The sequence below is a fragment of the Siphateles boraxobius genome, unplaced genomic scaffold, assembly GCF_051911475.1.
Source record: "Siphateles boraxobius isolate OS27281-9 unplaced genomic scaffold, OSU_SipBor_1 11, whole genome shotgun sequence".
NCBI lineage: Eukaryota > Metazoa > Chordata > Actinopteri > Cypriniformes > Leuciscidae > Siphateles > Siphateles boraxobius.
The window spans coordinates 11,374,343-11,395,035 of record NW_027508711.1 but is presented as its reverse complement, the minus strand read 5'-3'; the positions used below and the strand labels follow the sequence as shown (position 1 = coordinate 11,395,035).

General features: G+C 48.9%; 1 protein-coding gene across 5 annotated transcripts in view; it reads left to right on the top strand.

The window, feature by feature from the left end:
- Positions 1–20,693, top strand: part of sgcd (sarcoglycan, delta (dystrophin-associated glycoprotein)) — a 284,743-nt gene that overhangs the window by 141,462 nt on the left and 122,588 nt on the right. For 2 of the 5 annotated variants that reach the window (XR_013190494.1, XM_077196702.1), the window contains exon 1: positions 4,488–4,813. The exons of 2 other annotated variants lie outside the window; for them this stretch is intronic. Coding sequence is in view for 2 of the 3 variants with exons in the window: in XM_077196702.1 (XP_077052817.1) it covers positions 4,802–4,813 (12 nt within the window). In the remaining variant the exon portion in view is untranslated. Of the gene's footprint in view, positions 1–4,487; positions 4,814–20,693 lie in introns of those variants that run through there. One more of the 5 variants, XM_077196712.1, reaches the window with a different exon arrangement.

Sequence of the window (20,693 nt, the reverse complement as noted above, 5' to 3'; positions counted from 1 at the left end):
GTTGCTTTTTGCACATTTCGCGACATGAGATGTTCAGTGAGTGGTGCTTAAAGTTTTATTCAGAAACAGATGAGTGTGAATGTTATGATGTTTTATTACTTCGGTTGTGGTATGTTTTGCAACAGTTTGGAAATGAAATGTCTGGTGAGTGGCGCTTAAATGGTTAATGCTTTATTGCGTTAGGAAATAATATGCATAACCCTTATACGTAACCCAAGCCGGAATCAAATTATAGTGTTAAAAAAAAAGTGTGGGGGGAAAATGCATTTGCTGAAGCAACCATGAAATTTTTACTCACTTCTACAAGTTTTTAGGCTCTTTTATCAGGTGTTGTAACTCGTGTTTTGTGGGACTCTTGCCTGAGCGCTGTGCATCATAAGTGCACTGCTGTACCAGGTGAGCTAACGATCAGGTTTACTATGTCAGAAAAGACACATGGAGCTGGTAATGTGCTGTAAAAATCAAAATGTTCAAGTTTACAAATCATGCAAAGTGTTTTGAGGTCATACCATAGTATTCTAGAAGGAACAGCATGAAAAAAAAGTATTTATTAATCAATTCTCTGCACCTGTAATCATGATTCGTTTGAAAAGGAATAAAAGTTGTTGCTGTTTTACTGCCACTAGTTTTGATTTCAGCTGGAAACTGAAGTGAATATGTATGTTTTTGGACTTTTAAAAAATGTAGATATAGGCACGTTTTTCCAATGAGCCTTTTGTGCTGCTACATGCACACAACAGCACAAATAGGACTAATATGTGCCCCCTGCGGTACCACTGCGGTAATGGAAAGAGGCTGATTTAATTATGCTTAATAAGTGAGCTCCCTCACTGGTAAACACTGATTTTTTTTTTGTCCTCCCTTGGTCCCCTTAAGTGTCATGTTCAGTACACTTGCTGGCCCCCAGTCGTCCCTGCTCTTACCGCATATTGACGTTCTTGTGTGTTTCATGTCAGCTCACCACACTGTCACACCCATGGTCTGGCAGTGAAGTAAACCATTGTGACACAAGCTTATGTGATTTAGATAATGTAATATTTGGTAATACATTTACTTGTTCTTGATATGAACACTTCCTGACTCTTTACGTAACAATTGTACTAAATTGCTGCAGTGATCCTGTAGAAGTTGTTCTGTTTTAGAGAATAACTGAGATGTGAAAAGGGTAAAGGGTAAACATAAAGGGTAAAGGTTATTGCTTGCTAGTTTGTAGTTCTTACATGTTCCATTGAAAATGAGAGCTGTTGTTTCAGTGTGATTTTATGATTTTGTCAAGTCAGGTCAAGTCAAGTCAACTTTATTTATATAGAGCTTTATACAGTACAGATTGTTTCAATACAGCTTTACAGTGACAAAAGGAAAATGATGCTTTCCGGCTGTTGTTCTACTGAAGTCAGTTCAGTGTTGATTTAGTTTCGTCATGAAGATTGTGAAGATCAATTATTCAATTAGTTAATTTCATATATAAAGATTTCATATATAAAAAAATATTCATTTCATATATAAAAAAATATGTAATCGACCAGCTCAGTTCAGTTCTCATACAACAGCGTCACTACAGCTAAGTCAGTGCAGTCCAACTAAGGAAGCCAGAGGTGACAGTGGCTAGTAACCCAAAATCCAGCAGGAGACAGAATGGAGAAAAAAAAAAACTGGGAGAAACCAGGCTGGGTAGGGGAGCAGGTTCTCCTCCTGTTGGAAGTTCTGATTCATCACATCGGAATGGAGCCGAAGCTGGTCATAGGTGGTCGAAGCTGGTGTGTGGGACCTGTCTGGTTCTTGTGGTCTTTTCTGAGGATCTGTGCCGATGGTTGTCATGTCAACAAGGGTTTCATAGGGGATTGTCTAGTAGACACTGTCTCTGCTGACACTCAGGCCTGGGGTTTGGTCGTGTCTAGGGGCAGTTCCACCATCTGATCTGGATATGGACTGGATCGGGCAGACTAGGTTAACCTCAGGATAAGGATGAGACCAACAGACTAATATTAGTGTAGATGCCATTCTTCTTATGATGTAACATTGGCTGTTATTGGAAGTGTTCCAGGTTCCGGTTGGCATACAGTAATTTATGCAGCCTAACAATCATTTTATTGATTTGAATAATAGAAATTGGTAATGTGTTATGAGTATGCCAGGTTAAAGAGATGTGTTTTTAGTCTATATTTAAACTGACAGAGTGTGTCTGATTCCCAAACAAGGCTAAGAACACTAGACCAGAGTTCGGGTAAAAAAAAAAAAAATAAGAAACAGATTCTACCGACTGCAGTTGATTTTGATATTATCCAATGGCCAGAATTTTGAGATTGCAATAAATGTGAATGACTATAATGCATTAAGAGCTTGCTCAAGCTAAACCATTCAGTGCTTTGTAAATAATTAGCAATATTTTTAAATGTATGCAGTGTTTAATAGGGAGCCAAAGCAGTGTTGACAGAACTGGGCTAATATGGTCATTCTTCCTGATTCTAGTAAGAACTCTAGTTGCTGCGTTTTGGACCAGCTGGAGTTTTTTTTTATATATATATTTTTTTTATTAAGCATGCAGGGAAACCACCCAGTAGAGCATTACAATAGCCTTGAGGTCATGAACGCATGAGCTAACCTTTCTACATTTGTCATTGAGAGCAGATGTTATAATTTAGATTTATTTTCAAGATTTTGTTTGGTTTTAAAATTTGGGTTTACATATGGTAGAAATGTGGCTTTCAAATGAAAGATTGCTATCAAAGAGCACACCCAGGGTCCTAACTGATGACAAAGACTTGACAGAACAGCCATCAAGTGTTAGACGGTATTCTTGGTTATTACACGTGGATTTTTTTTCTTCTCAGAATAAAGCGATAGGAAATTACTAGTCATCAATTTTATATCAACTATGCATTCCGTTAATTTTGTGAATAGGATGTTTCATCAGGGCGCTAAGAAATAAGATGAGTATCATCAACGCAACAGTGAAAACTAATGCCATCCTTCCTAATGATATCTCCCAAGCGTAGCATGTACAGGGTGAAAAGCAACGGTCATAGTACTAAGCCTTGCGGTACTCCATACTGAACTTGTGGTCGATATGACACCTCTTCATTTAATGCTACAAATTGATAATGTTCAGATAAGTATAATTTGAACCATGGCCATGCAATTCCACTAATGCCAACATTTTCAAGTTTATTCAAAAGAATGTTGTGGTCGATAGTATAAAATGCAGCACTACGATAGAGAGATAATAGGGAGATACAACTATGATCGGATGATAAGAGCAAATTATTTGGTACCAATTTTGGTTCTTTTAGTCTTGATATAAAAGCAGGAGCGATATAAAATCCTTAGTTTTTATCATATCACAATTCAAATACCTGTTGCAGTTTTTGTAAACACAATATAATTGTTTGACCAAATAGTGTAAACCTAGACATTGGTTCCACTTACTGATACAGAGAAAACACATCTGTTTCCCCACTTGCTTTGCTCCAGCTCTATTTACTTTTGTTGTATTGCTCTGCCCCTCAGAGGACCTCTTGCCTTCCTGGTTTTGAAGGCTATAGTTGTTTTTTGGGAGTAGATAATATAATTCAGACTGCCGGTACTATTGTTGGCAGTCATTCAGCAGGTGTCCATAATATTTAGTGGCAAATATATCATATTAGCTGAAGATTTATTTACTTATTAATAGGTGAGTGACAAAACTCATACTCATAATCAGGACATTGTTTTTGTTTTTCTGTTGATTGCGTCTATTTTGTGGTTAAGCGATATCTAGTGCTGGTGAGTATTTACAAGTAAAATCTAGGAGTCACCTCCACCAAAACAACTGCATGCAGAAGGTTTGGTGGGGAATTTATTCGACACAACCACAACATTATTCAGCAAGGTTACATGGATATGATGCCTCTAAACCCTGATTCAGAATTCTGACTCTAATTGGTTGTTTTCGAAATCTTGACAAAGAGTGTGAAGCAAACAACAACTGCCTGAATAAATTCTAGCCCAAACATCCCAAACATAATTCTTTGTCACCGCAGTAAGGTAAAACACAGTATGAATACATTCATGTTAATGCTTTGTACCCTAACACACACTATAGTCCAGCACACCACTGGCGATAGCAATGAACATGCTGATTAATCGCCCTGGGGATTATGCATATTGATCGCGCATGTGGTCTTGGTTTCACGCTCCCCATGGTACGTCCTACTAATGCTGAACTGGCCAGTTAAAGAAAGCGACCTAAACAATGATTACTATTATTAATCAGTCTGATGACTTCATGCCTGCAGAAAATGCTGTGTAGGAAGGGCTTTGTGGCAATTTTATCCCTCATAGTCAGCCTGGCAGGAACATCAAGTAGAAAATGAAATGCATTCCCAATTCCCATGGCTGCATGCTGAAACTCACACACACAACTGGAGGGTGAGGGGCTGTCCTAAAATAAAAACCCCAGACATCAACCCCCTAACTTCCCCCATGTGTCTCCTAGTGCTATATCTGGCCACAAACCAGGGGGCAGTTACTCAGACGGTAGCAGAGACTCAATCGCTGTTCTCCGTGGTTCTGCTGCAGATACCAGATTAAGAGTCCTGGAAATTCCTGTAGACTCTGAGGCAGAGATTTTGGCTTGCGCGTCCGCTATTGGAAAAGCTGACAGTGTCGGAAGGGGGGATTGTAAACTGCCTGAAGTCGGAAAAAGAAAGAGAGCGAGAGCCAGAGAAAAAAGGCCTCATGCCATCTTTAAGTGGTGTCTCAGTCTACTTTTATCCGCCTGTCACACCCTGTGTGCACTAGCTTGGACTTCAGATTGAGAGCCATGGTCAGGATGGTAAGTTTTAAACTCATTGTTTTTGACTTTGTGCTTTGTGCGAGGAAACGCATGTGACTTCCTGGCAGCAGAAAGACAGGGTTGCGCTTAATGTGAACTGCTACTTCATTTTTTGGGAAGTTTTCTGTCTGCGCTGGAGCAGTTGGGGTTGCTGTGTTATTTTTGTCTCTTTCTCTGTCTCTCTTCCTTTCAGTCCCATTGTATTGGAGTATTCTGGCAGTGTGTTGGACTCTCCAAATAGAAGTCTGTATTAATTGGAAGCCAAAAAGTTTGTGTACCGATTGTAGGCAAAAAACACTTTTCCCGCTTCTCTCTTTCTCTTTTTCTCCTGTCCAAATGCTACCGCTGCTCTATTTCCCCATCTCACTGCCTCCACACATTTGGTTTCAATTACTTTGGCCCTCTGGGAAACATGCTACTATAAATAAGTAACAACGGGGTTCGCTGTGGAAAGATTGCAGAGATACCGACATGGTTCACGGTGCTGTTTTACACTCATGCTCCTCTGACGAAAGGACACTGTTAGAAAGGTGATTGTTGTGATTCTCTGTGAGGATACCAGGCTGGAGTGGGAATGGCAGATAAGGAGGAAAAGAGGGGGCAGGACTTTGGCTGGAAAGTGAAGGAAACAGCTGGGAAGGTTATGGGACATTTGGTTACAGTTAGCCCTTTACTGTCCGACTCAAAAACAGCTTTCCCCCCGCCCCAGACGTGATCATAGGCCTCTGAGTATTTGAACCAGCTTGAGATTAGCCTATGGAAGCTTTTTAAAATTCCACTAAGGTTTGTTGTAGAGAAACAAGCAGAATGTGGAAGCCTGGAAAGGGAAATGAAAAGATCCTGCTGTAGGTTTTGTTTTGAACTGTCGCAGCCATGCAACTACACACTGTAACTAAAGATTCTTAATGGTAGCTGAGCAACATTCCCAATTAGGCGCATTAATATAAAATTCAACTGATGTGTGCACACAGATGTGCGTGTATTGGCTTTATACAGCAACTTTAAATGTGGCTCATCCATCAAATTTATAATTTAATAACCTACTGTTTTAAGACTTTTGTTTTGAACTCAAGTGTTACATAATGAGAAGCTATTTTTGCAGTGATGCCTTATGTTTTATGAATAATCCGATAATTTGGTTCCAAAATAAATTAATTAAAATAAAATAAACGAAAGATTAGGAAACTTTATTTTGTAAAATAATAAATTCATTGCGTTGTCATGTACGTATAGGATAGGACAGATATTAGCATTACCTTTTCTATATCTGTACCTTTGCTGTAAGATTATAACTTCATTCCTGTATGTATACGCTCTAAACACTAGCCACACTATTTGGGAAGGATTGTCACTAAACATATATAGCCAAATATGACTATTGTTTGCTTATCATTTTAAGTTTTAAGAGATGTACTTCAGGATTTCCTACCATATTCACTTGGTCATCAGCTACATTTTTCAGTCATTAACCTAGAGAATGAGAAGAAATAGTTTGGACTAATTTTAAATTCAGTGACATCTAGTACTGGAATCAAACTGAGTAAATCCATGTTGCACGATTCCAATTTCAGTTACCCGACTGAGTTCTAATTTACTAAAAGCACATTTTATTTCCCAACAAGTCAATTTTAATCAGAGCTGATATTACCTGTGGAGTGCAACAACATTAGCTAAAACACCAGTTTACCTTGGCAAACAGTGAGGCTAATGAGCCATATTTACATTGGATGCTTTGCAAAAGTACTCAAATTGTCAAGCAATTCATTTGTCCAATAAAATTTAAACACTAAAAGATGTTTCGCATGAGTTTACGCAAAACATTTGCTTTAATGGTGAGACATTTGCCTTGCAATTGGCCTCTACCTGTGAATCATTAAAATAACAAGCACATTTGCTGAACCCCCACAGTCAAGGGTTCATTATACTGCTTGTGGATCTGTTGTGGAGGACAGTTGTGAAAATGAAGAGTAAAGTTTGGTATGAACTAAACTAACCCAGAGTTCAGTTGCATTTTTTTCCCTGTCATTTACAATTGTTGCTTGTCAGGTTGTAGGATATGACTCCAGTGAGACTGTGTCAAGCCAAGTCAGACTGTCTGTCATGTCAGAATATGTCAGATACATTTGTAGGCTAATCTGCTGGGCTGCTTATTCTTCGAAGCAGAATGAACATCATTCTCATAGAATGATTATTATTATGGTCAAGCAACCTGTATTTGCTGAGTATTTCTGAGATAAAAATAGTGGCTGAATTTACCAAAGTTTACGCCATTTGTGTAAGACCCACAACTGTAAAAGGAATTGGTTTATTTATCATTTAAAAGTTTAGGGGTCAGTATTTTTTTAATGAAACTGAAACTTTTATTCAGCAAGGAGACGTTAAATTGATCAAAATTGACAGCGAAGACATAGTTTTAAAAAAATATTTCTATTTCAAATAGATGTTCTTTTGAAAGTTCTAAGAATCTTGAAAAAAAAAAACGTCTACGGTTACGTATGTAACCCTCGTTCCCTTTCAGTCGATAACGTCGGACGTAGTCGACGCGAATGAAATGGGATCACGCTAGGGAGCCTATCATCTTCGATTACTATTGAACGAGCCAATGGAATTTGGCGTGCGTGATTTGCATCACACACTCCGCCCCCGCGGCGCGGGTATAAATACGGAAGTGGATGCACGCACTAGTTGCCTTTCGCTTCGGAGCCGTTCGTCTTTGATGTCTCTGAAGAGTGCTGTTGTGTTCAACGAGCGAGTGTGTCGGTGTTCTTGCGGGAAGACCTCTCCAGTGTTGGTGTTCTACAGCGTGGTGCAGCGGTGATCGCGAGCTTCTCAGCTCTCAACTGCTGTTTTAACAGCATCAAATTTCTACTGTTTGTTTGTGTGTTGACGGTTGGTTAGAGGGCGAGAAGTGAGTGCTTCACTGTTAGTTGAAAGACTATTCAGTGTTTGCCGCGGTCATTCCCTGTGTGCTCCGGCACTGGTGACGGTCCCATTTCCTAAAAGAGCAACACGGGTGTGAGTGCGTCTTTTTCAAGATGCCATTCCATCCGTGCGTTTCTGGGTGCGGTCTGGCACTATCCCCTTCTGACGGTCACGAAAGTTGTGTCGCATGTTTGGGCTTACAGCATGCTGAGGCAGCTTTCGTGGATGAGACATGTTCTCACTGCGGGAACATGTCCATCTCGGTGTTGAGATCTAGACTCGCCTTCGTTAAAAGCGTTGGCGCAGTCCCCACCTCTGGGCCCCGCCCCTGTTCTTCCTCTGGGTTACCTTCCCAGAGGAGGACTGGGGTGCCGTCCAAGCTGGGTGATCTGAGGATCACAGTGAGGGGTAATCCGCCCGGCCACGCCCCGTGGGTCCCTCACTCCTCTTTCACACCGCAACCGGTGGAGCTCCCCATTGATCCCGCTGGTCCCTCTGTAATGGACGGGCCAGCCGTGTCATTTGGGGCCCCTCCAGGGGATACGTTGTCAATCGCAGCATCGGAGGGGGAGCTGAACTCTGGAGATGATGACTCGGCTGCACTGCCTCCCTCCGGGAGACCAGTGTTGCCCGAGCCAGATCCAGAGATGTCAGCTATGCTGAAAAAGGCCGCCGAGGCGGTAGGGCTCGTGTGGAACCCTCCACCGTGTCCCGAGCCGTCTCGGTTGGATGATTGGTATATCGGGGCGGGCCGTACTGGTTCTCAGTCCGCCGCCCCGGTTCCTTTCTTTCCTGAAGTGCATGAGGAGCTTACGAGGGCATGGATGGCACCTTTCTCTGCCAGAAACCGCCTGAGTAGCTCCTCCCCTCTCACTACCCTTGATGGGGGAGCGGTGAAGGGTTACGAGGCTATCCCTCCGGTGGAGCGGGCCGTTGCGATGCAGTTATGCCCAACGGCGGCCGCTTCCTGGAGAGGTGATCCTCGTCACCCCTCTAAAGCCTGTAAGTTCTCGTCCGCTCTTACGGGCAAGGCTTACAAAGCTTGTGGGCAAGCCGCTTCCTCCTTGCATGCCATGGCGTTGCTCCAGGTCCACCAGGCCCAGGCACTCATGAACATGCACGAGGGTAGTTCGGACCCTGAGCTCATGGGTGAGCTCCGCACTGCAACTGACCTCGCCCTCCGGGCGGCGAAGGTTGCAGCTCGCGCGGTGGGTTCGGCGATGTCCACACTAGTGGTCCAGGAGCGCCATCTCTGGCTCAACCTGGCCGATATGAGAGATGCGGACAAGGTTCGGTTCCTGGACTCTCCCATTTCCCAGGTTGGGTTATTCGGCGACGCTGTGGAGAACTTTGCCCAACAGTTCTCTACAGCTCAGAAGCAGACGGAGGCCATCCGGCACATCCTGCCTCGGAGGGACGCTGCTGCCTTCACCCGCCCCCCGAGGTCAGATCCTCCGCCTGCTCGTCGCCGAGGGCGTCCGCCTGCAGCCGCCTCAGCTCCCGCCGAACCACCGCAGCAGCCTTCACCCAGGTTCCGGCGCGGAGCCGGCCGCGGAAGGGGCGCCCAGCCCGCTCCAGGCGCTGCCAAGCCAGGTGGTAAGTTCCAGCGCAAAAGAAAACGCTGAACCTGGACGGGCTCTCAGGGATGGAGGAGTTGCTTGTGGAGTGGTCGCCGATCCACTCCCTCTGGCTGGTTGGAGGGCCGGCTGGAGTTTTTTGTTATGTGTGTGTCTGTTCCGCCGCTGGCCCCTATAAAAACGGGGTCAGCGGTACCCACATATTCAGAAAGAGAGCAATTTTTCTATTCCTGAGTCCCAAGTGGGCCAGTATGGCGGATGTGACCCTGTATAATAGCCTTACATCCCCCAGCTTCCCTTGGTCGCCAACAGGCAGCTTGGGGCGTTCGAGGACCCGGTCATCCGCCTTCTCACGTCCCCTGCCGCTGGTGGAGACAGGTAAGTGTTGCACTGCACACTAACACCACTGTCTCTACTTTGCTGCCCCACCCCAGGCTCGGCGACCCCGCTCAGGTCAGTGATAGTAACATCACATTAGGTGTTGAGCAGACGTGCTCCTGAAAATTCAGTGATATTCTTCACACCAAGTGTTGAGCAGTGCTCCTGACTTGGGCGTGCTTATCTTATCCTGCTGGCGAAGGATTTGATATAGCCGCTCCTCCAGCCGGTACGAAGGCCAGTTGTAAACTCGTTCTTCGTGCTACTAGGTGGTGGGTTGTGACCATCTTGGCCCAAGATTGGTCTGCAGCTTTGGCCTGAAGGACACGTGGTGTCCTTCCCCTCGAGTGCTCCAGAGCCCGTTGGGTCTTCAGGTCAGCTGGAAGAGAGTAATCTCGCCCACGGGCTGAGTATCTCTGTTTCAGTTTTGGAGAGGTACTCGATCCAACACGTCTCTCCAGGGAGAATGTGTTCAGCTGGGGTTGAAGTGAGAAAGGGTCCCACTGAAAAGTTCAGAGGCTACTGGGGTATACGATAGCGACAGCCTAAGTTGGCTTCCTCCGTATGTGACCGCTTCAGCGCTAGCTTTACGATCGAGTCCCGAGGTGACCGTGGCAGAGCAGCTCACCCTGTGTGACTATAGTTCATCCCGGTCTGCTGCCAAACCCTCCTCAGCAGAGGGGCCATGTACAAAGGGCGTGTTTTAACGGGGGCCTGGGCGACCCCCGACTACACGGGCATTCGTGCCTCGAGTTGTTAGACATTGCGGGTGTCACAAACTCTCCCGTCACCTCCTCCTTGGAGTCAGACGCTTCTGAGGGCGCCTTGTTCCACCCCTCCCGCTTACTCAATCGTGCCGCCATCGAGCCTCACGACAGTTATAGCCAGGGCAAGTGGAGACTCCATCCCCTGGGTCCGCTGGGTCTTGACCATTCCGGGGCCGCTCAATTGCCCCCCCGGTTTTATTTTTCCGCCAGTGTTTGAGTAAACCGAGCGGACTACCCTTGGACAAACACGGGGTCCCAGCTGTCCCAGGGGCCCGCAGAATACGTTTAACCCCAGTGAGCCTTCTAAGAAGTGACGGCGACTCAGGGTCGCCTTGCGCTGCTCAGGTCAGTGAGATCATCACACTTCATGTTGAGCAGAGTTGCTCCTGAAACTCAGTGAAGTTCATCGCACTCAGGTGTTGAGCAGCAATGCTCCTGTAGCTCAGTGAGTCCATCACAGGTAGCGCAGTGAATTCATCACACGCAGTGCTGAGCAGAAATGCTCCTGGTGCTCAGTGAAGTTCCTCGCACTCAAGTGTTGAGCAGTAATGCTCCTGAAGCTCAGTGAGTTTATCACACTCAGGTGTTGAGCAGTAATGCTCCTGAAGCTCAGTGAACTTGTCACACTCAAGTGCTGAGCAGAAATGCTCCTGTCGTTCAGTGAAATTCTTCGCACTCAAGTGTTGAGCAGAAATGCTCCTGAAGCTCAGTCAGGGAATGCTCCTGAAGTTCAGTGAACTTGTCACACTCAAGTGCTGAGCAGAAATGCTCCTGTCGCTCAGTGAGGTTCTTCGTGCTCAAGTGTTGAGCAGAAATGCTCCTGAAGCTCGGTGAGTTTATCACACTCAGGTGTTGAGCAGGAATGCTCCTGAAGCTCAGTGAACTTGTCACACCCAAGTGCTGAGCAGAAAATGCTCCTGAAGCCCAGTGATCTTCACATGTTGTGTTGAGCAATGCTCCTGTCTTTTGCGCCCGTCACTTGCACCTACGTGCCATGTCAGGAGAGGAACAGGTCTTCATAGTTGCCCCTTATTGGCCCAACTAGACCTGGTTCCCTTCAACAGCCTTCCTGACTTCCCCTGGAAACTCTTTCGGGGACGGGGCACGATGGCACACGCGTTCTTCCCCCGGAGATTCCGGGCGGTCTTACATCTGAACGCGGAGGTTCAGGTGGCTATCACAAGACATGTGATAGTTACCATCACTTCTGCGAGCACCCCCTAGAATTGGGTAGCGTGCTTACGCCTTTAGAAGTGGAACCTAGTCGTTGAGTGCGTCTTCTCTCCTGAGGAGATCCTGAAAGCTTTCGATCACTTCAGTGCTCTCTTTCCTGCAAAATGGGTTGCAGTAGGCTGTTTTCCTAAATCACCCTCAAGATGATGTTGCCTCGGTGTTTAAACGACGCTCATCGTGTTGCAGAAGTATGCAGAAGCACGTTCTGGTCGTCAGGTTCCTGAGGAGCAAGGTCTTGTAAATCCTTGTGTCCCTCTTTATCCTCTTGGGCCTTGTCCCTGGTGCGACTGCACTGCAGAGACCGCCCCTGAGCCACTGCAGGTAGTGAGTTAAAAATTCTGTTATATCAGTTCTCCTGCTCGCGTGGTCTCTACTAGAGGGTAGGGACTTGCTCGCTTTCGGTCAACGTATTGTGCCTGGAGTCTGGGCCGGCTAACTCTCACAGCTGAGACCCCGGCTCGGATTGTGCCCAAGGTTCCTACCTCTCCCGTAATAGGAGCAGGTGGTGAGCCTGCAAGCGCTGCCCTGGAGGAGGCAGATCCAGCCCTGGCTTCTCTGTCCGTTTGCTTGGACGTGTACAGAATGCAAGTCATAGACCTCAGACCAGCTCTTCAAATATCTGTTGGAATTCAGCAGAGAGGGAAGGCTGTTTCCATGCAAAGTTGCACTTAGTGCTTGCCTTCATTTCGGCTAAGATCCGAGATGCAACATGTCCACTTAGGTGTTGAGCTCCTCTATGATGAGTGTAAAGGGCTCCGCCTGGGCGTTGACGATATACTTTGCTAAACAGATTCTAGAGTTGGGGGCTGGACGACACCTGGTTGAACCGCTGCTTCCCGTGGGCTCCCTTCTCATGAAGCCAGTTTCACCGTGAGCCCGGTTCAAGTGTCGGCTTGCTGCGCCATTCCCCTCCTATGGACTGGATACGTGCGCCTTTTTACTCCAGTTGAGTTCCCTTAAAATTGAACCCTGTTGAGTTCCTCCACACCCCTCCGACGTCGGACGTGCGGAACGTCTGGTGTTAGGCCTACCACTCGTAAGCAGTGTGGAACCTGTGTTAGGCTGGGTCCATATGTTGCGGTCCCTTCGGTGACCCCATATGTGTATTCTTCCACGATACGGCTCCCTGCGGTGAGCCCGTGTCTTCCCTCGGCAGAGTCTCTCTGCCGTCACTGTCCGGTGTGTCTCCCCCCGTCTTAGGCTGGAGCCACCCCAGTGACATTCCATATGTTAGACTGCCCGGTTTCCGCCCAGTTCATATGTGTATTCTCCACATTACCTCCCTCTGGGTTGGATGTGGCTTCCGCAGCGTCCCTTCCTTCCAACGTACGGGGAACGCTTTCCCAGTGGTCCTGTAGGAACAGCAGTGACTTCCCTGGCCTAAGCCCTGTCCTTCCCCGCCTTAAGTTTGCGGGGGCATCAGGAGGCTTTGGTTTAGGCACTGGAAGGTGGCAGCGTTAGTGGCGTGTTCAATGGTTGATCCCATTTCAGTCGCGTCGACTACGTCCGACGTTATCGACTGAAAGGGAACGTCCTGGTTGCGTATGCAACCCACCGTTCCCTGAAGGAGGGAACGGAGGACGTAGTCCCCTTGCCACTACCGCTGGACCACCGCTGACCCCGGGTTACTCTCGGCTCCTCAGCGAAAAGCAACTAGTGCGTGCATCCACTTCCGTATTTATACCCGCGCCGCGGGGGCGGAGTGTGTGATGCAAATCACGCACGCCAAATTCCATTGGCTCGTTCAATAGTAATCGAAGATGATAGGCTCCCTAGCGTGATCCCATTTCAGTCGCGTCGACTACGTCCTCCGTTCCCTCCTTCAGGGAACGGTGGGTTGCATACGCAACCAGGACGTTCCCTGAGTAGTACGTTACGTCGGATAACGACGAATGGGGTTTCGCTTAGAAAGCCTATCAACTTCGAGTATTACAAAACGAGCCAATGGCAAAGAAATGCCATGGGTCTGCGGAATTTGCATGGCGTAACTCCGCCCCACCTCGTGGTTATAAAAGGAGGAAGCCGGCAGCAAGCAGATATGTTTCTTCGCTGAGGAGCCAAGACTGAGCTCAGGCGATCCCCGCGGTACAGCGGAAAGTGGCAGGCAGACGTAACGTCTCCGTTCCCTACTCAGGGAACGAGGGTTACATACGTAACCGTAGACGTTCCCTTTCGCTGTCACTCCGAGTTACGTCGGATGACGACGAATGGGGTTACCAGTCTAATCACGCCACCTTCTCAGCTGTCTTCCAGTGCCCTGCGTAAATCGAGATCCCTGTCAGCCTGGACAAAGGACTCCATTTATCACAGGAATACCAAGGTACACTGGGAAGCATATCCCATGCTTAGGGGAAGTATGCAATTAATGCCAGCCCGGAGGGGGGGGACTTAGAGAATACACATATGACCCGAAGGAAGCACATGGAAAACACTGGGGTGTCCAGCCGCAGGTGGAATATTTCAACCCCAGGGGTGGCAAGGTGGCTTGCCAAGGGAAAGACACACGCTCAGAGAGGCTTACAGTGGAAATACACATGTGGGGGTCGCTCAGAGGAGGGACCATGCACACAGGAGGCACCTAGCCGACGCGCAGGCAATAGACACTGGCGCCGACGTCAGGAGTGCTGGAGGAGCTCAGGGCTTTCGGAAAAGCTCCCCTTTGGAAAATATCGCACGTATCCAGTCCGTGGAGTGGAATGGCGAGCAAGCGAAGACACCTGAGCGGGTCCGGTACTAGCTGGTTGAAGCGAGTACACGAGAGGACACAGGCTCCACTCGGAGATTATAGAATCTGGCGAATGTGTTAGGTGTCGCCCAGCCTGCAGCTCTGCAGATGTCTGTTAGCGAGGCGCCATGCGCTAGAGCCCAAGAGGACGCCACACTCCGGGTGGAGTGGGCAGTCACACCAAGGGGGCACGGTCGACCTTGCTGCTGGTAAGCCAAAGCAATGGTGTCCACTATCCAGTGAGACAACCTTTGCTTGGAGAGAGCCTTTCCCTTCAGCTTCCCACCATAACAGACAAAGAGCTGGTCTGAGGTCCTGAAACACTGCGTTCTGTCTACATAGGCGCGGAGAGCGCGTACTGGACAGAGCAGTGCCAAGGCTGGGTCTGCCTCCTCCGAGGGCAGCGCTTGCAGGTTCACCACCTGGTCCCGAAAGGGAGTGGTAGGAACCTTGGGCACGTATCCAGGCCTGGGTCTCAGGATCACGTGAGAGGAAGCCGGCCCAAATTCCAGGCACGCTTCGTCAACGGAGAATGCGTGCAGGTCCCCAACCCTCTTGATGGAGGCCAGTGCAACCAGGAGCGCTGTCTTCATAGACAGGAACTTAAGCTCGACTGATTGCAGGGGCTCAAAGGGAGCACTCTTCAGGGCAGTTAGAACCACTGAGAGGTCCCAAGAGGGAACGAGAGGAGGACGAGGAGGATTTAGTCTCCTCGCTCCTCTCAGGAACCTGATGACCAGGTCGTGCTTCCCCACCGACTTACCTTCGATGAGGTCATGATGTGCGGCAATGGCGGCAACATAGACCTTCACTGTGGAGGGAGACAGCCTTCGCTCCAACCCCTGTTGAAGGAAGGAAAGCACAACACTGATCGAGCATCTCCGGGGGTCTTCTCGGTGAGAAGAGCACCAGTTGACAAAGAGGTTCCACTTCAACGCATAGACGTGTCTCGTGGACGACGCTCTAGCGGAAGTGATGGTAGCCACCACCGCTGGTGGTAGGGTACTCAAACCTGCCTCGTCCCATCCAGGAGCCACACATGGAGGTTCCAAAGATCGGGACGAGGGTGCCATAGGGTGCCCCGTCCCTGAGAAAGAAGGTTCTTCCTCAGAGGGATCGGCCAGGGAGGTGCTGTCGCGAGGAGTACTAGTTCGGGGAACCAGGTCCGGTTGGGCCAGTAAGGGGCAACCAGAATGACCTGCTCCTCGTCCTCCCTGACCTTGCGCAAAGTGTGCGCAAGAAGGCTCACTGGGGGAAACGCATACTTGCGGCCCTGCGGCCAGCTGTGCACCAGAGCATCCGTGCCGAGCGTGCCCTCGGTCAGGGAATAGAACTGGGCGCAATGGGTCGAGTCGTGAGAGGCAAACAGATCTATCTGCGCGTCCCCGAACTGGTCCCAAATCAGCTGAACCGACTGGGGATGGAGTCGCCATTCTCCAGGGAGGGGCTGAAGCCGTGAGAGCTCGTCGGCTGCACAGTTCAGCGCTCCGGGAATGAAGATGGCTCGAAGCGACCTCAGATGCTTCTGACTCCATAGGAGGAGGTGGCGGGCGAGTTGTGACATACGGCGGGAGCGTAGACCACCTTGATGGTTGATGTACGCTACAGTGGCGGTATTGTCTGAAAAGACTAGTACGTGTTGACCCCTGAGCAACGCCCGGAAGCGGTGCAGGGCAAGGCGTACTGCCAACAACTCGAGGCAATTGACATGCCACAGCCGCTGGGGTCCTGTCCAGGAGCCCGCAGCAGCATGTCCATTGCACATGGCGCCCCAGCACTAGGTCCCTGTGTTCGCAAACCTGATCTCGAGAGTGAGCTAGGATCAGCCAGTCGTCGATATAACTCAGGATGCGAACCCCTTGTTCTCGAAGGGGAACAAGGGCCGCCTCGACGACCTTCGTGAAGATGCGAGGAGACAGGGCTAGCCCGAAAGGGAGAACCGCGTACTGGTATGCTTGCCCCTCGAAAGCAAACCGGAGGAATGGTCTGTGTCGAGGAAGAATGGAGACATGAAAGTAGGCGTCCTTCAGGTCGATCGCTGCAAACCAATCCTGGGGCCGTATGCATTCGAAAACGCGTTTGGCGGTGAGCATCTTGAACGGCATCCTGTGAAGGGAGCGGTTCAGCACGCGCAAGTCCAGGATTGGCCGTAACCCACCGGTTTTCTTGGGGACAATGAAGTAGGGGCTGTAGAAGCCGGACCTCATCTCGGCTGGAGGGACAGTCTCGATTGCACCCTTCGCCAGCAGGGTGGCAATCTCTGCTTTCATGATAGGGGCATTGCCACCGACCAAAGTGGAGCGGACTCCCCTGAAGCGGGGAGGAGACCGTGCGAACTGAATCGCATAGCCGAGCCTGGCGGTACGCGCGATCCAGTGGGACAGACGGGGAAGCTCTAGCCAGGCTCCCAGGAACTGAACCAACGGGATCATGCGAGCCACAGGCGTCCCCCCGGAGGGGCAGCGAAGCGGAGTAACTGGCCCAGATGTGGACGGCATAGCGGCCCGGAGAGGGGGCACAGTTAGCACCCGTCCTGGCAGAGGGGGCCAGGGGAGGACCAGGCTGGTCGTCCCGCGGGGGCCTGCTCTGCCAGGGGTCTGGCGACAGAGGGGGACAGGGGCGAAGCGGTCCGTAGACGGCACGCCGTGTCAACCGCCTCTGGGACAGAGGGGGGCGAGGAGAGCACGGCTTGTGGGCGGCGCTCTGTGTCGCCCGAGAACTCTGTGAGCTCAGGGATGAGGGGATTGTTATTGACTTTAACCACATTAGGGTGCTGCCCACCCGTGGGTGAGCAGCGGGGAGTGGAGAACAAAAGATTCTCCCCCGTCCCTCCACCAGGGGAAGGAGTGGTCCTGCTACCACCTCCTGAGAAACAACCATTATCCCTGAGCAGCCCGTCTCAGGAGCGCCGCTTGGCCCGGCGTTTAGCGGGGGGCGGGGCAGGAGAGGGCTGTGGCGCCTTCTTACGGCTTCCTCCGCGACCGGCCCTGGGTGGAGGCTGCTGCTTGGTCCGGGCGGGAGGGGCAGGAGCCGCAGGAGGGCGCCCTCGGCGGGAAACAGGTCGAGGCGTCTGCCCGGCCGGCAAGGTGGAGGCAGCAGCGGGCCGGCGGGGCAGAATGTGTCTGATGGCCTCGGTCTGTTTCTGGGCAGTTGAAAACTGTTGGGCAAAGTCTTCAACTGCACCGCCGAAGAGGCCGGCCTGGGACAAGGGGGCGTTAAGCAGACGGGTCCGCTCAGCGTCCCGCATGTCAGCCAGGTTCAGCCACAGATGTCGCTCCTGGACCACAGCTGTGGACATCACCAAACCCAGGGAGCGCGCGGTAACCTTCGTCGCCCGGAGAGCAAGGTCGGTCGCGGCGCGCAGCTCATCAAAGAGCCCTGGGTTTGTCCTACCCTCGTGCATGTCTCTGAGCATCTGGGCCTGGTAGACCTGCAGAGTGGCCATAGCATGCAGTGAAGCAGCCGCCTGTCCCGCCGCTCTGTAAGACTTCGCCACCAGGGTCGACGAAAATCTACAGGCTTTGGATGGGTGCTTAGGCTCGCCCCGAGAAGAAGCACTCTGAGGACATAGTTGCATGGCAACAGAGCGTTCAACCGGGGGAAGCCCAGTGTACCCACGGGCAGCTGCCTCATCGAGGGGAGGAAAGGCGGATGAGACCAGCGAGCGGTCCCGAGAAGACAGGGGGGTCTTCCAGGACTTCGAGATCTCATCATGCACATCCGGGAAGAAAGGTATTGGGGTTTGCCGAGGACGAGGGTCGGCGGCCTTACCCAAAAACCAATCGTCCAGCCGCGAGCGCTCAGGACAGGGTGGAGGCCTCCACTCAAGTCCGATGCTCGCGGCTGCCCGGGAAAGCATGGCCGTCATCTCCGGATCAGACTCGAGCACAGCCGTATGCACACCGGAAGGTGGCAGCTGTGACGAGCCCTCACTTCCAGAAGAGTCAAACCCGCCTAGTGATGCTGCAACAGACATGGCATCTTCCTCTGTAGCTTCAACTGAAACACGCGGGCCACCAGAGGGTAGACCCGCGGGAATCAGCAGTTCACTAGCGGGCACCGTCATTGAAGAGAGGGGCTGGGGTCGCGGACACATAGTCGGCGCCTTGTTATGGCTGAGTAGTATGGTATGGATGAGGGGACTCTCACTCTTGCGAGTTCACGGAGTCTCGACCGTAATGACGCGATGGTCATGTTCCCACAGAGAGAACATGAGTCATCCACGAGCGCTGCTCTAGCATGATCAATGCCCAAACATACTATGCAACGCTCGTGCCCATCAGAGTCCGATACCAATCTGCCACAACCAGAAGTACACGGGCGAGACATCTTTAAAAAGACGTGCCACGTGTAAGCTCTTTTAGTGAGAGAAAACTCAAGTGTTGAAGCACCCGGGGAGAAACGCACCGACTGGCAGACCACTGCAACAGATCAGCAGGAAGCACGCTCTCGCCGTAGATCGCCGTCACACCAACACTCGAGGTACTCGTTTGTAAAGCTGACAATTCAGAGATGGCTTGTGGAGAGAAGAATACACTTGGCTCCGAAGCGAAAAACATATCTGCTTGCTGCCGGCTTCCTCCTTTTATACCCACGAGGTGGGGCGGAGTTACGCCATGCAAATTCCGCAGACCCATGGCATTTCTTTGCCATTGGCTCGTTTTGTAATACTCGAAGTTGATAGGCTTTCTAAGCGAAACCCCATTCGTCGTCATCCGACGTAACTCGGAGTGACAACGAAAGGGAACTAAACTTATCATAATTACCACAAAAAAATTAAGCAGCACAATAATTTCCAACATTGATAGTTATATTCTTGAGTAGAAAATCAGCATATTAGAATGATTTCGGAAAGATCGTGTGACACTGAAGACTGGGGTAATGATGTGGAAATTCATTTTAATTTGTAAAAGGCCTAATAATTCACAGTATTACTGTTTTTATTATATTAAATAATGATTTTTATGTATTTTTAATTAAATAAATGCAGCCTTTGGTGAGCATAATAGACTTCTTTCAATAGATTTAAAAAAAATATGTCTGTAAAATATTTGGTACATGCATCTGTATGTAAAAATTATATTTGGATTACTGTAGGCTACATGTCTCCACAGGCTTCTTTAACCATTATGTTGATTCTAAAAGTTGAATGAACCTGTTGTCACAAACAAACTTTCTTGCTTGGAGTTAGCAAAAAATATAGAAGCAACTCTATAGGCCATTGGGTAATTTTCTGCCTCTCTTTATAACTTCAAATAAACAAGACTGAGTAGTCTCTTAAACCAAATACTGATATGGTTATGAAGATATTTTGCAGGTATCACAACAAAGTCTACCGTGAAGGCACAATCACAAGACTGTACAGATGACTGCTTTATAGCTCAGAGGATACAAGTTGCCTCACGAGTATCTGTAACAAAATTGCTGTAAATCTGAATGTACAAACAAACAAATACACTTTGTGCTTTTTAAAAACCAAAGTAGATGATTTCTGTATTTATTTTTGTCTCTAAGCGATGTAGAGAAACTGAGGAATGGATGAGGGTATGAGAGCAGTGCTCCTGCAACTCTTCCAGTGAGCTGCCAATAAATGCAGGCACCAGGGAGGGAGGCTAAACTACAAGCAGGTGTTTCATATTCTGCGGCTTTCTGACAATCCTTCTTTTTTTTAGAGCCAACAGTAAAGCATCATCCTCTCTAAAATCTCAAGCGCTGCAACCTGCCAGACTCACAAAAAGAACAAAGGGAACATATGACATTTGTTATAAAAGCAGGATTTAGTCTTAAATCCTGAGCCTCGATGCTCCACACTGAGCCTTGAAAACAACTGCTAGTGTAGAATTCAAGCTGTGCCCTGCAGACCTGTGTTTTGTGGTCTCAGCATATTTAAAGCTGGCATTAAATAAAAATTGACCCTATTTTTTTTTTATGCATTTTACTGGTTTTATTGTTAAAAATGCATGCATTATAATAAGACATTTTGTGAGACGTACAATAAGACACTAATAGGGCCCTATTTTAAGGATCTAAGTGAATGGTCTAAAGCGCACGGCGCAAGTGCATTTAGGGCGTGTCCGAATCCACTTTTGATGGTTTAACGACGGGAAAATTAGTCGGCGTGTCAGGCACATGGTCTAAAAGGGTTGTTCCTATTCTCTTAATGAGTAATGGGTGTGTTTTGGGCTTTACGCGCAAAAAAACAATCAGAGTCTCATCTCCCATTCCATTTAAAAGCTTTGCTCGCGCCATGGCGGATTCGCTATTTACATGACGGAATT